General features: G+C 34.1%; 2 protein-coding genes across 3 annotated transcripts in view; one reads left to right on the top strand and one right to left on the bottom strand.

The window, feature by feature from the left end:
- Positions 1-13,283, top strand: part of LOC141455353 (uncharacterized) — a 79,967-nt gene that overhangs the window by 1,623 nt on the left and 65,061 nt on the right. Inside the window, exon 1 of one of the 2 annotated variants that reach the window (XM_074130340.1) lies at positions 3,792-3,936. The exons of the other annotated variant lie outside the window; for it this stretch is intronic. The gene's annotated coding sequence lies outside the window, so the exon portion shown is untranslated. Of the gene's footprint in view, positions 1-3,791; positions 3,937-13,283 lie in introns of those variants that run through there. 2 annotated transcript variants of the gene reach the window in all.
- Positions 1-13,283, bottom strand: part of LOC141455354 (uncharacterized) — a 47,308-nt gene that overhangs the window by 1,154 nt on the left and 32,871 nt on the right. The window contains exons 3-5 of the mRNA XM_074130343.1: positions 12,531-12,677; positions 12,138-12,430; positions 7,998-8,148 (exon numbers count right to left, since the gene is read on the bottom strand). Of these exons, the coding sequence (XP_073986444.1) occupies positions 7,998-8,148; positions 12,138-12,430; positions 12,531-12,677 (591 nt within the window). The remainder of the gene's footprint in view (positions 1-7,997; positions 8,149-12,137; positions 12,431-12,530; positions 12,678-13,283) is intronic.

The following is a 13,283-nucleotide window of genomic DNA, read 5'->3' as shown; positions in this document are numbered from 1 at the left end:
TGCCTTGAAAAGGGGCGGAAGCGTACACTTGACTATTAACATTGTAATAAATAAAAATTAGCTTGCAGCTGGATCTAAATCCGGGATTTGGGTGTGGAAATCCATTAAGCTAGGTAGCTGATTAACTCAGTAAATCGCCGACCTAATAGTAAATATCAATGTAATTTTTTCGTCACAGGAGAATGTTTCAAATAAAATAAAAAACAGTAAAACGAATGTACATAAGATAAAAATGTTAACAAATAAAAACTCAACGAACTAATAAAAAGCTACAGTTGTTTTCGGTAATTACAATATATCTTTTGGGCGCTTCGACTTAATTAATGTACAATTAATAAAGTTAACTACAACTTTTTATGAATGTCTTCCTCTATAGTTTACTGATGGCTGGGGAAAAATAGGAAGTGACCTAATTGCGTTAACTGTTAATCATTAGGATTGATTAGTTAAGTGCTAAGGAAGTTGTTTTGTTGTAAAACAGAGAAGTACCCAAACCTTTTCCAAATGATGGGAGAAAACTTGTTATATATCTAAAACAAAACCTTCTCTTCGGGGGCGGGAACTGGATTCGAAACCAGGAACTCCCCGTGGGAATCCAATAAGATCTAGTACGCTAACCATTGTGTTCATCTCCTCTCTCTCAACATATTTCTCGGGAGTTAAAGTCATGTTCCCTACTTTCTAAATTACCCTTTCTCATCTACTCAACGTTACTACGTATAATAGTGATTTTGACACAAAAGATTCTGAAAGAATTTTTTTTTGAAAGAGGATCGTTTTCCACATTTCAATAAAGTTTGATTTAAAGTGCAATTTTATTATCATGGTATTGAGATTTTAGCTGGTAAAATAGTGGAACTTTATGTATGCAAAGTATACAATGCAGATTGTATTCGCTGCTTGTTGTATTGTGTACTGCAACGCTGTATGTATAGATAACTGTATGGTATACCCGCATCTTTCTTCTGCCCACGATTGTAGTATTTACACGGAATCTCCTCTATCTATCTCTTTCTCTAAAGCACACCGAACAAGGTCAGCCCCCATATCTGTACAATATTTCACTCATTTGGCTGAATACTCTGCACGGAATTTCTTTTCAATCTTTTTTCCCTTATTTAACGATAAACTTCCTTCAGAAAATACTCTATCGTTAATCTCTACAAAGCTTTAATTTACACAGAAATCTTATTTACTTTTCAGTCTAACCCAACTCAAAAAGGAAGCAATTACTAGCTATAACTAATAACAATTGGAATGATTGTAGCTTTTTATATAATCAGAAAGTTGTACAAGTGCTGAAGATGTTTCAGAAAGTTCAATTTCTGGTTCACAATCATAGATATTATTTTCGAAAAGACATAATTGTGAAAATTTGATGCGATTTTAAACTGAATTTTGAAAATGTGAATATGAATGTGAAATTAAGGAAACGTCTTGCATGTTTCTCAACATATTTTTCAGACTCTTGTTTCAGACTGTCACCTTCAAAGTGATGCAGGAACTTCTAGGAAAGGAAATTAAAATGGCTGCTCAGCTGGCCTCGATAGTTTAACTTCCGCTTTTAACTTATCCTTCCATTTTTTCCACCATTTATTTCAAAATAATTGAATGCAAGCGACGATGAATTCGAAAAATTATCGCTTATGAATTAAGTGCAAAAGGAATTTATTTAAAAATGTCAACTAGGGCGAAGGGACTTACGCGTAGTCTAGTTTGCTAGCTTATCAAGTATATTACAAATCATTGGGTTGTAGAAACAGTCTCAGAATGGCGAAACAATGTCTGGAGCGTTCACTAAGCGAGGTGTTTAATGGGAGACTGAAGAGTGTTGAAACGGAAGTGTCGAATGCTCAAACGGAAATAAAATACTATTGGCTTATACACTAGATATTTATACTTTTACTAGCCTTTGGCTCTCCCCTCCATATACTTGTTTGTGAAGCTGGAGTGGGGAAATCATTGTGACCCCCATTTCTTGAGTTGGAGTTTCCACAATCAATTTGGCGGTAATACTCTTACTTGCGCTGTTGTTATTACTTCTTCTGACTGTCATTACACTAACATACTAGCAATTGTTGCGAGAATCATAAACCAGTTCCCCGAGAGTCTAGCAAACGATGGTAAAAGAAGTAATAGCACTTTTAGTTTTGCAACCTTTGGCGATTGATGGGTTGCTGTGCAAAAGATTTGTAAACAAAAAAACGTTTTGATTGGAAATGCGATGTTGGATCATAGTTTATTCTATGAGGAATTCTGTCTAGTGAATAAATGAAGAAGTATATATTTATGGGTACGATTTTAGAGGTTATAGAAGCCTTCTCTAAAGAAAAGATGGACAAATTGATTGGAACATAATTTATTTGGCAAATAATTAAAAAGAAAAAGAAAAAGAACTCATCAGTAAATATTTGTAGACTTAAATAGTGTGCAATTTTCACCTTAAACAAAAATAATAAAATAAAATATTACGAAAATAATAACCGCGTTAATGATTCCAAAAGTATAAGGGAGAGACTCATGGCGGAAACAAGAGGAAGAAGAGAGTAGGGATTTATTAATTAGAAACAAAATGTATAAACCATTATGTTTCCGATATTTCCTCTTTGCCGAACCGTATCAATTAGACTGACATTATTATAATTATAGGTTGGCAACACTGGTGACCTCCCACGCAGGGCTAAGTGTCTCCTCCCTTCAGTGCTGTAGAAACCAGAACAATTAGTTTTACTGCTTTATTCCACCTCCGTTGCTCAAAATTAACTAGATTTTTTTTTTGTTTTTTTGGCTCAACATCTACCTTTCTTATTGTTGAAATTAATTATTAAAGTTCTAATTGGCCCAACCGATGTATACTAAGAAAGGTAGCCACTGCTGTCTACCAACCTCGCTTTGTAAGTTACCATGGTTGAAGTAATCAAATTACAAATTAAATGATTCATTATTAATAGTTATTTATTTAACAAGTGTGGGAAGTAGTACTTTTCCTCACGCGAGGCAGGGTTTGCACGCACGAGCGAGCGAAGCGAGGCGAGTGCAAGTGCAAATTGCCGAGTGTGAGGAAAATACTTGACACTCGAGTTAAATATTATATTTTTTCTGCAACCATTAGATTTATTAACTAAAAAAATTAAAAATTTCATTTTTACAGTCTACAAAAAGTAATTTATTTATTATAAACATTTATTGTTATATTACAATTATTTACATTACTTACGTATTTACATTACTTATTACATTTTCTGCTGTTTCTTTTATTGATGGAGGAGTGTTTTCTAAACAGGAATCACTAGAATCCATTTTAAATTTCTATAAGGTAACACTATAACCTTTTTAACTGTTATAATTAAAAATATCTAATTATTTATTAAAGTATTATTTTTATTTCTATATTCCTTTCAATTTTTACTTTATTTTTTAATATTCGTTTTTTAATTATTTAAATAAAATAAATTTAAATAAGCTTATTAGAGTTTTACAGAAAATATTTATGTTAATAACAAAACTTCTTATATCAAGGAAGCACAATAAAGTTTTTCCACTCACTTGTGCGGAAAGTGACACTAATGGGAATTTCCCCCCACTAGTGTGGGAAGTTGGGCATTACACAGCTGATTTTAATTGAGTAATAAGAACTTCCCTACATGGTTGCAGAAAAATAGTATTTATTCTTGTTTTCTTGAGAGAGTTCTCTGTCTCGTAGTTCCTACTGGAGGGGGGATATTTTTTTATAAACAGATTTTTGTTTTTAATTGTTAATAATATTCTTAAGGCGACTGAGGTGCACCGGACGGTGTAAAGGCTTCTAAGAAGATAAAATGCAAGGCAGCACTGCCTGGGCTCGATATCTTGATTGGAAAAACACAATCTAACACCTAAAACTTAATTTTGAAAATTTAAGAGAATTTATCGTACATTCCCTCTTAATAAGAATAAGTAAGTACCAATGTTAGTTATACAACTTATATACATAAGTATAAGTTGATAAATTTAAGCTAGAAGTAAATATAAGTTTAGTTCCTGTTTGAAGCTCGCGGTGTACTGGTGGTTTTTACTATATTATTATCTTTAAAGCATTTCCCTCTGATTACAAACATTTACCAGACCAGAACATTTTTGATAAGTTCGCTTGAATTATATGTGGGAACTGTCGACTAGTGATGGTGGCTAGTCAACACTGTCGGAGTAATTACACATTAAACATGTTTAAACCCTAAAGAAACAAGTCATTGGACTGATCAATAGAAAATATTAGTTAATTGATTTTAATCGATAGTACGAGGTTTTGTTTGCTTTCTGGTTATTTCTCTTAGTGAATGGGGGCTTTAAGACTAAAAGTGTTTTGATAAAATTAAATCATTTTCTTTTAACTTTATTAAGAAAAACTAGATAAAAGTTTTGTAGTGTAAAGAAAAGTTACAGTTTGAACAGAGAACTTTTAGTAATTTTCTCTACAAATGAAATTAAAAGCAGTATACCCATACTTCTTCTTTTGTTCGACCAACATATAATAGTCTTTTCGATTAATATCGATTATTTTGTGTGTCATCACTGTCTTTATTTCCCATCAGCTCCTCACTTTCTACCACTTAACTCTTTCAATATTTGACCAAATAAGTACAGCAAAACCCCTTCTTGTTGCATCATTTAATGGATAACATTTATAACAACTTCAGGAAAAAGTCGAGTTTTTCTAGATTTCTTGGATAGAGTGCGGGCCACCATTTGTGTGACAGCTTGGCCTCCAATTACTATGACTAATATTTCACGCTCTCTGTTATTTAAGTTCAAAACTACAATTATTACTCGCCCCGGCCGACCCACCAATCAGAACAAAGGTGACACAGCTCTCTCACTCCATTCTTTAGTAAATATCATTCTTTTCTAAATTAAAGAGTCGAAACAAACCAGAATATAGATAAGTTAGTGTTTTTTTTGTTTTAACCTGTTCTTATATTTAAGTGACTTTTTTTAGCCTTGTTATTGATAATAACGGAACAAACTACTCCTACTTGACCATTCCAAACTCGTTAATATTCAATACATCACTAGACGAGAAAGTTACCGATCAAATAATAGTTTTATCTACTCGGTCATCCCCAATGTTCTAAGTTAGACTTTTCTTAAGTTTGCCAAAAAGATTTTCAAGTTCTTACATTTTCTATTTTTTAAAACTGTACATTGATGATTGGAATAACACTTTAGAAGGAAATCGATCCTTATGCCAACCCCAAGCTGCCCTAAAATTGATTTAATATAGATTCATCAAAGAATAATCTACGTGCTTGAAATTCAAGCCTCCTTATTAATATGCACGGTTAGAAACTACATTCAGATCAAATAACACTTTAGAGAAGAAGTTACCCGCACCGTCCGTCTCCTTAATAAAGAAGTACTCCTAATCAAATTGTATCGGGAAATTGTTTAAAATACAAAGTTATAGGTGCTACGGTAGCCGAGCGGTTAGAGGCGAGACCTGTAAAGCTAAGTTGTATTGTTGGTTAGTGGATTCGATTCCCGGTCTAGGCCTTGGATTTTATTTAATGATTAATAAAATGAATTTACAGTAAAGTATGTTTGCTAGTCGCCTCCTCCACGACAGCTGACTGGTTTTTGGACGGAAAGCCTGTCTAAAAAAGGAAGGTATTACTTGACTTCTACTAAGATGGCCCTTACTTTACTAAAAACGGTACATCCGGTTAAGTGAAGTTGATCGATAAATTACAGTTGGGTTCTCTGGTAAAACCCAAACGAAATATAAAGAGAAGAAAATGAAGAGCAAGATATGATAAGGGCACGCAATACTTAAACCTTGGCTGTACGAATCTTTCTAAACTAGGCGGACTTGAGCGCTACTGGTGATGAATAAAGTTGGACTGTTTCCCTACTGATTTACTTGATGGAAACAAAATTTTAATGCTCATGTGAGGATCCAGCGCTGGAGTGTGCCGCCTTTGGCTGGAAACATAGTGGAGCGGCGACGATAGCTGCTTCAAATCAAAGAGACCGACGAGCAGCGAGCAAAGAGTCGCATGCACATAGTGACGAGTTTTTAGTAGCGTTCTCCTTTCGACGAGACATGATGGAGGAATTATTTCTATACGAAAATTCTTCCTTGAAAATTTGGTATTTACAGCAGCTTAGAAGCAGGAGCTGCAGTGTTCATGATATAATCAGGACTAGACATGAACATGGTGAATTCCATCACTTGTACCAACAACTTCGGGAGCATCCTAGCAAGTTTCATTCGTATTTTCGAATGTCTATTTCAACATTTGATTACATACTAACCAGTGTTGAAGGCATGTTAACCAAGAAAAGGACGAATTTCAATGTTAACCCCAATAATCCTGTCCTATTTTTTATCCAACACAAATCGGTTGTGATATAGAAGATCCTTCTGGTCCAATCACCAATAAATGCAACAATATCCATTTTAACTTTGTAAACTGAGCGCGATGAGAGCGAAGAAATCAAACATGTCACTACGCTTTGCTCTACTCTCTCTCTTGGTAGCGTTGCTCTATCTTCGCTTTGCTCCCCACTATGCGCGGTCCCATACGTTAACTTGTGTTTGATTTCGCCGCTTTGCTCTTCGCTATCATCGCCGCTCCACTGTGTTTCCAGCCTTAAATAAAATAATCATGACGGCGAACTGTGATAAACTAGTACTTTAGGAAGAGAAAAGGGTTGTAAATATCAAAGCCTGTTGTAAATTTAGCCGTCACCTGTATACCAATTTAGAATTTCTTTTATTCTTAAAATTAAACTGTACGTCGAAGTGACATTAATAACAAAGACAGACAGAAAAAAACAAGACGCGTGTACTAGCTATATAATTGAGGGACTAGGAGAATAATAAAATATTAAAAAATGAAAAAAGTAAACGAACAAAAAACAGATATACCCTTGATTATGGTAGTGAACTATTTTTTAGTGCTCATAAATAATTTTTAGATCTGTGCTAAGGGAAGGACGAAGCAGGGGTTGTCGCCTTGAATTCTCCCGTGTGTTTGTACGAACGCCCTCTCTACCATTAGGGCAATGATATTAAAATCGATTAGCATTGGATTGAGTGTAGAGGTGAACAGGATAATGGGGCAGTGAGGAGGGAGAAAGAGATATATATTCCGGAAACTATTGAGAACGGAAATGAATGAATTATCAATTTGTATGTAGCTGATATGTGCATAGACGAGACGGGCAGAGTGGTAAAACCGAGCGACAAACTTACTATGGCGGTGGAATGATTTGTGGCAACATTATTACTGGTTATGGACGATGGGCTGCACTCTTCCACTAAATGACCTTTGCTTTCTATGTCTGCTAGTTCTTCTTTAAATATTATCGCTTGGTATCTATTTTTAATCTGGTTTATTTTTAGAACTCATTTGCGCAAATCGTTTTAAATATCTGGTCTACTTCTACATTGTTGTTTTAACGACATCATAAAAAGAGAAAGGTTTTTCTTTTAAAAAATTTAAACAAAATATTGGAGTTTTACTGCCCTTCCCATCTGGGATTAGCAGCTACTAATCTTATTGCGGCATTGCGAAGATTGAAAGCATCGCAAGTACTCGGCAAAGAGTGGGCCTGTACAGGTTCTGTCAGGAAGAAGATGAAACACACTGACACTGCTGGAGCGTTCAGCAAAATCCACGGCTCCATAACTATCAAAACCCAGGAATCTCTCATCATTTACTTAAGTCTCGTTAAACAGACAGGACTAAGGGGCAGCTCTAGTTAGCGGGTGCCAACAATAGGCCCTCTCGGTCGTGGTGACGAAGGAATTCTGGCCAACCTTCGAAGTATCCAATCTAAGACGAATTAAGACTCCAAAAACATGATTAATAAGAAAACGATTATCTGGAACGAAAAGCAAAAAAAAAGGTAATTCTTATCGCCGTTATAGTGTGAGAAAGTTACGATAAACAATCACCTTCAGAAGAACTCTAATAAAAACTAAAAAAAGAGAAGATAAAACTTGGCCAATTTACCAGTATGTATGTAGGTGTGTTTCTTCATGTCGGACTTCTGGTGGAACCTCTTGCCACAGTACTGACAGGGGTACGGCCTGGTGTCCGAATGGATCAGCAGGTGCGTGGATAACGTTGAACTACGTTTAAACGTTTTACCACATTGTTTACACTATAACAAATAATTTAAAGTAATAATTAAAAAAAAAAAAAGAAGATTATTTAAAAAAACAAATTGATGGAACAGGTCATGGTTAAAGATTAGGGCAAGTGTTTAAAGCTTGAAGAATCTATGGGAAGAAAACAGATAGTCTGTGGGAAATATGACAAAAATAGGCCAAATGGCCCAAAATATAATTTTGAATCTTTGAAATTTTAAATATCTTTGATCTTAGTATCATAAAATGGTACAATCATCATGTCCCAATAAATGACCATTCATTAATTCAAAAGTATCTGCAGATATCGTATCAAAGGGAAGAAGGACCATTTACGGTTTTCTTTATATTTATCAATTTTCCATTTCCTCTTACTAGGGATGGAATGAACTGCAATCATGTCTAATTTTCGAGGTAAAAATATCCTGTATGAAGTCGAAAAAAGGTTAATTTTAGAAATTGGAGTCTGTGAGCAAAATCATCTCAAAGATCTTTATATTTTTAATAATTAAAAGATCATAATAAGAGGTACATACTTAATTTTTTAAAAAAATTTCCTATTCCTATCCCACCAACCGACCATGTGAGGTACCTTGGAATATACCTAGACAAGAGACTTACCTGGAAACCCCATACGAGACTTAAACGTACCGAACTAAACAAACGATACAAACTTCTAGCCAGACTACTTGACAAACGCTCAAAACTCTCACTACAGAACAAACGACGAGTCTATACAGCTCTTCTCCACACCAATATGGTCTTACGGACTCGAACTTTACGGAACAGCTAAAAAAAATCAAACATCAATTGACTGCAAACACTCCAATCCAAAATACTCTGCCGCATAGTAAGACGCTCCATTCTATGTTAGCAACCACACAATAGTATACAGATCTCCAAATTTTCACTCATCTCCGTACTTGCCAAAATCCGATATAAAAATTTTCATCAAAAACTCTCACTTCATCCCAACCCCCAACTTGTCTTCAACTACACTACCCTCCAATCCTCGAAGATGGTTGAGGCGCCGTTGGCCCCGTGACCGACTGGGTGACTAATGGCGGCAGTCACTGGATGACCGTCATTCACGTCTGCCACGCTATTTTTTATACATTCATCAAATTTACTTATTGTACCCTGTACGTACAGGTGTAAATTTCAATAAAAGGATATTAAAAAAAAAAAAAATCCTATTATTCATACTTTTAAATAAATAATAATAAAGATTTAGTTGTTTCTAGTGATCTGGAATATTATTTAGGAGGATGGCTACCAGCGGACCTGACATCACCTTCTTGGAGGGCTTAAAGAAGGAAAAGAGTTCTAATTATTGAATATACCCATTATAACTACTCATTATGGTCTAAAACTCTTAATTAAAATATTTCCCCGGAATTAATTTGATTGAGGACTTCTTGCAAAGGGAAGGATTCTTCTAACGAATCAATGCAGCATAATATAGGGTTTTGGATCCTAAAATTATAAAGAAAGATCCAATTTGTTGCTGTAATTTTCCAAGTTAAATGAAAATTCCATCACCTGATCGCCATTTTGCCGAATGGATTATTAACCTTTTTTTTTTAGTTCTTCTCCAAGATGGCTCCAAGGATTTTTCTCTAAATTTTGTACATCCTGATTGTACTAATAAGTTAATTTACTATTTTTATTAAAGGAATTTTTCTTGGATAGTTTGTTTAAGGTCTGTTTGAAAGGGAATGGGTATTGTTACCCGTAAATTATCATTTCAATAAAATATATTCCCCCTACTTACGTCTTCTTTCTTGCTAAGTAACGTTTAAGAAAAGAATATACCACTGCCTGTTAATGGTATAACTTCATTTGCTATTAACCTTATAATTGCCGTAAGTCGTATACAAAAATAATAATAAAATAATTAAAATTTTCCCACCGCAGTCGCGAAACTGAGTTATTCAGAAATGTTGATTATAGGTGGCTGTGGAAATTTCTTCATTAAATTATATTCAACTACATGGTGATGAGCTCAATATGAGTTTATAGTGTTGTAAAGTGATTAATATATAAAAATATGGCTAATAATACGATTAGAAGTACCTGTAGGAAATATTTAATTACCTATCTTATACATTGATCGAGTTGAAATTTAAACAAGACCAATCAATTATCTTTGTAGATTATACTAAAAGACAAACATCGAAAGAAAAAGTAAAATAGGATATCGAAGTTTATAGATGTATACGTAAACATATATTTACGATTGATTAATTCATCGCATTATAACTTGAACAGGTTGTTTTTTAAGAAGCTAGTAGAAATAGTTATAAATACTAGTTACTAGCTGGCAAGGTATATCGTTTAAGGAGGGGTGGAGTTTGTTTAAGTGTGTTGCAGGGCGAAGGGCTAATGCTTGGTCCTTCATTTCTCTCATTAATTATTTAAATAGAAGCCTAAACTGTGTACATGAACCTCCTTATTCCACATACTCGTATGTAGAATATAAAAAACACATTTGTCCACCAATATGCTCTTTTTCTGTAATCAAATTGGCTATTTATTTGAATATTTGTGTTTCATGAGTTTTTTATGAGCGCCATGAGACCACAGATATTGCAGAATTTGAATAATTTTACGAAAAAAGAATTCAAACAAATTGGATTTCGTTAGATGTTTAGACATTTATTTCACCAAGGAGATTAAAATTTTAATCTGTAAAGGTGAAAACTGAAATCTCTTCAACTACTGCATTTAGCGAACAATATAACAGCAAAATGTGCAAGCCTTGTGCATTCTTTCAGAAATGTATACGGCTAAGAAGTCAATAAAATTAGAACAAGCTTTCGGGCACCAGCTCTCAACAGATCATTATTTCGTTTAGTATGTGTAAGCAAAGGAGAACAAAATGAGTAGAACAGAAATTTCAAATTTCAACTGAAAACTAAGATAAATTTGAGAAATTAAGCTATTTATTTCCTTTACCAATTTATTGAAGAATGAAGGCATATGATGCCCAAAAACGATTTTTTTGAGACAATATGCCGGTAGAAAGATTAATTTAAAGAAAACAAAAATCATTCCAATAATTGGCTTAGAATTAAATTTAAAGATTTCCTTAAAATCTAAAGCAGAGTGCATCCGCCCCTATCTGCGGGCAGTATTTATGAATGGAATTTGGAATAGAAATAAATAAAAATGAAGTAAAATACTGCTGTTTATATTTATAACAAGAAACAGCACAAATTAACTGTTTTAAATCATTTCTTTTTTAAATAAAACACATTGGTGAGGATCGACACAAAGTGGCCTATTCTTAAAAATGCGGGCATCTTTAAACATATTCCAGATCACTAGACACAACTAAATCATCATTATTTATTCAAAGTATGAATAATAATGAGAATTTTTTTTAAAAAAATTAAATATGTACCACTTATTATGATATTTTAATTATTAAAGCACCTGCACGTTATATTAGTACAGGTGTCAAAGTTTCGTTTGATTTTATAAACAAAATTATTGTAATTAATACAATTTTTTTATTATTTTGGAAAAGTTTTGTTTGACAGGAATGAGCTCCTCTTTATTCAAGAGGAGAAGGCGTGATCAATCTCTTTACTTGCTCTTACTGCAGTTTACATAGTTAAAGAATTCCAGTGGCATGTTTTAGATTTGACTGTTCTCCTGTGGGAAGCACGAGTGCAGGTATGTCAGGAATGTTCAGACCAAAGGTTAAAATGGAGAAATTGAAGGGCATTGGAAGGTTTCTGGGATTTAATAGCGAGGAAAAGGAAGGTCCCATGGGAATATTGGCGACGGTATGCCGCGAAAAACCAGTTTAACGAAAAGCATTTCATGGCAGCTCTTTTTTGGATCCTGAACATAATACGCAGAATAACTATTAATACCGTGCAAACGTTCCCAGTTTTGCTTAAGGTTTTGCCAGAATTTTGCAAGAGAGCCTGCTAGAAAGTGAGAAAGGTAAAATCAATAAATGTTAATAAAAGAAAAAAAAAGGTTAACCTACCTGGAAACTTCTTTCTGATTGTTGGCTACAGTTGACTTGTGGATTGTTGACTATAGTTGTACTGGAGGGCGGTTGTGGCGGACTAGAATTATCTTTTAATTGTAGTATTGGCCGTATCTTAAGTTCTTGACTCTGATGGCAGGCGGTGATCACATTGGCGTGTCGCTCCTGGCATATTGACCACGGTGACCATATTTCTGACGATCTTCTCCCTTTTAAACTTAAATTCAGTGGCATCTCTTCACGTTCACTGTCGCTGGCGTCAGTTAATTTGTCTTCTTTTTCACAATCTCCTGTAAATATGGTTTTCATAATTGTAATATATTTGTTGAAAAGACTACCATTTTTTAAGTATTACGACCTTAGATGATTCAAAATTAATTTTTCTTTTACCTGAACTAATTTTCTCAGGTGTACATCCAGCGTCCGATCCAGCTCTGTTTGGCGACAGATCTACTGGCTCGTGTTTTACAGGTGAGTAAGGCACAAACAGTCCTTGTTGCCATAGATATGGTAGTATTGGCGGGTAGGCGGTGTAATCTGAGAATAGAATCAGTTTCCGTTTTTTCAGACAAAATTGAAGATGATATCTTTAATAAAGATAAGATTATTGATCACAATGTAGTCACTGTTCTCAAAAGAACCTGAAGAATAGAACTTAAAACTTAAAACCCCATCTGACTGTTACTTACAAACACGATAAATTTTAACTAATCTTAATTAATTTAGACTCAGCTAAGTGTCTCTATACGTAATTTGTCCCTGGTGAACAAGTTTTATTAAAGTCAATAAACAAAAGGGATTTACTGTAAATATATAGTCATGAAAGTTGGTGACAAAGACAGAAAAAGTAGAAATCCAGACGAACTGGAAGCTAATTCAGTGATTTTCTCTTGTGTTTTACCTTTGTAAATAAAGGCAACGATAAAACACCACAGTTTGCTAATTGCTGATGGGTAGTGTTGTCAGTAATGAGAGAACACTATCCGGAGCCACGTCTTTAAACAAAAACCATGAAAGGCAGCTGAATATACGAGAGATTGTTTTTATACATCTCATTTCCAACATATTTTCAGCATTTTTAATACTACGTACAAACATTTCTGTTAATCCAAAGGTTAACAACCTTCTGTTATGCAAATAAAT

The sequence above is a fragment of the Rhodnius prolixus genome, unplaced genomic scaffold (assembly GCF_049639745.1).
Source record: "Rhodnius prolixus isolate KJV_2025 unplaced genomic scaffold, Rpr scaffold_4, whole genome shotgun sequence".
NCBI lineage: Eukaryota > Metazoa > Arthropoda > Insecta > Hemiptera > Reduviidae > Rhodnius > Rhodnius prolixus.
This window is presented reverse-complemented; position numbering and strand designations above follow the sequence as displayed.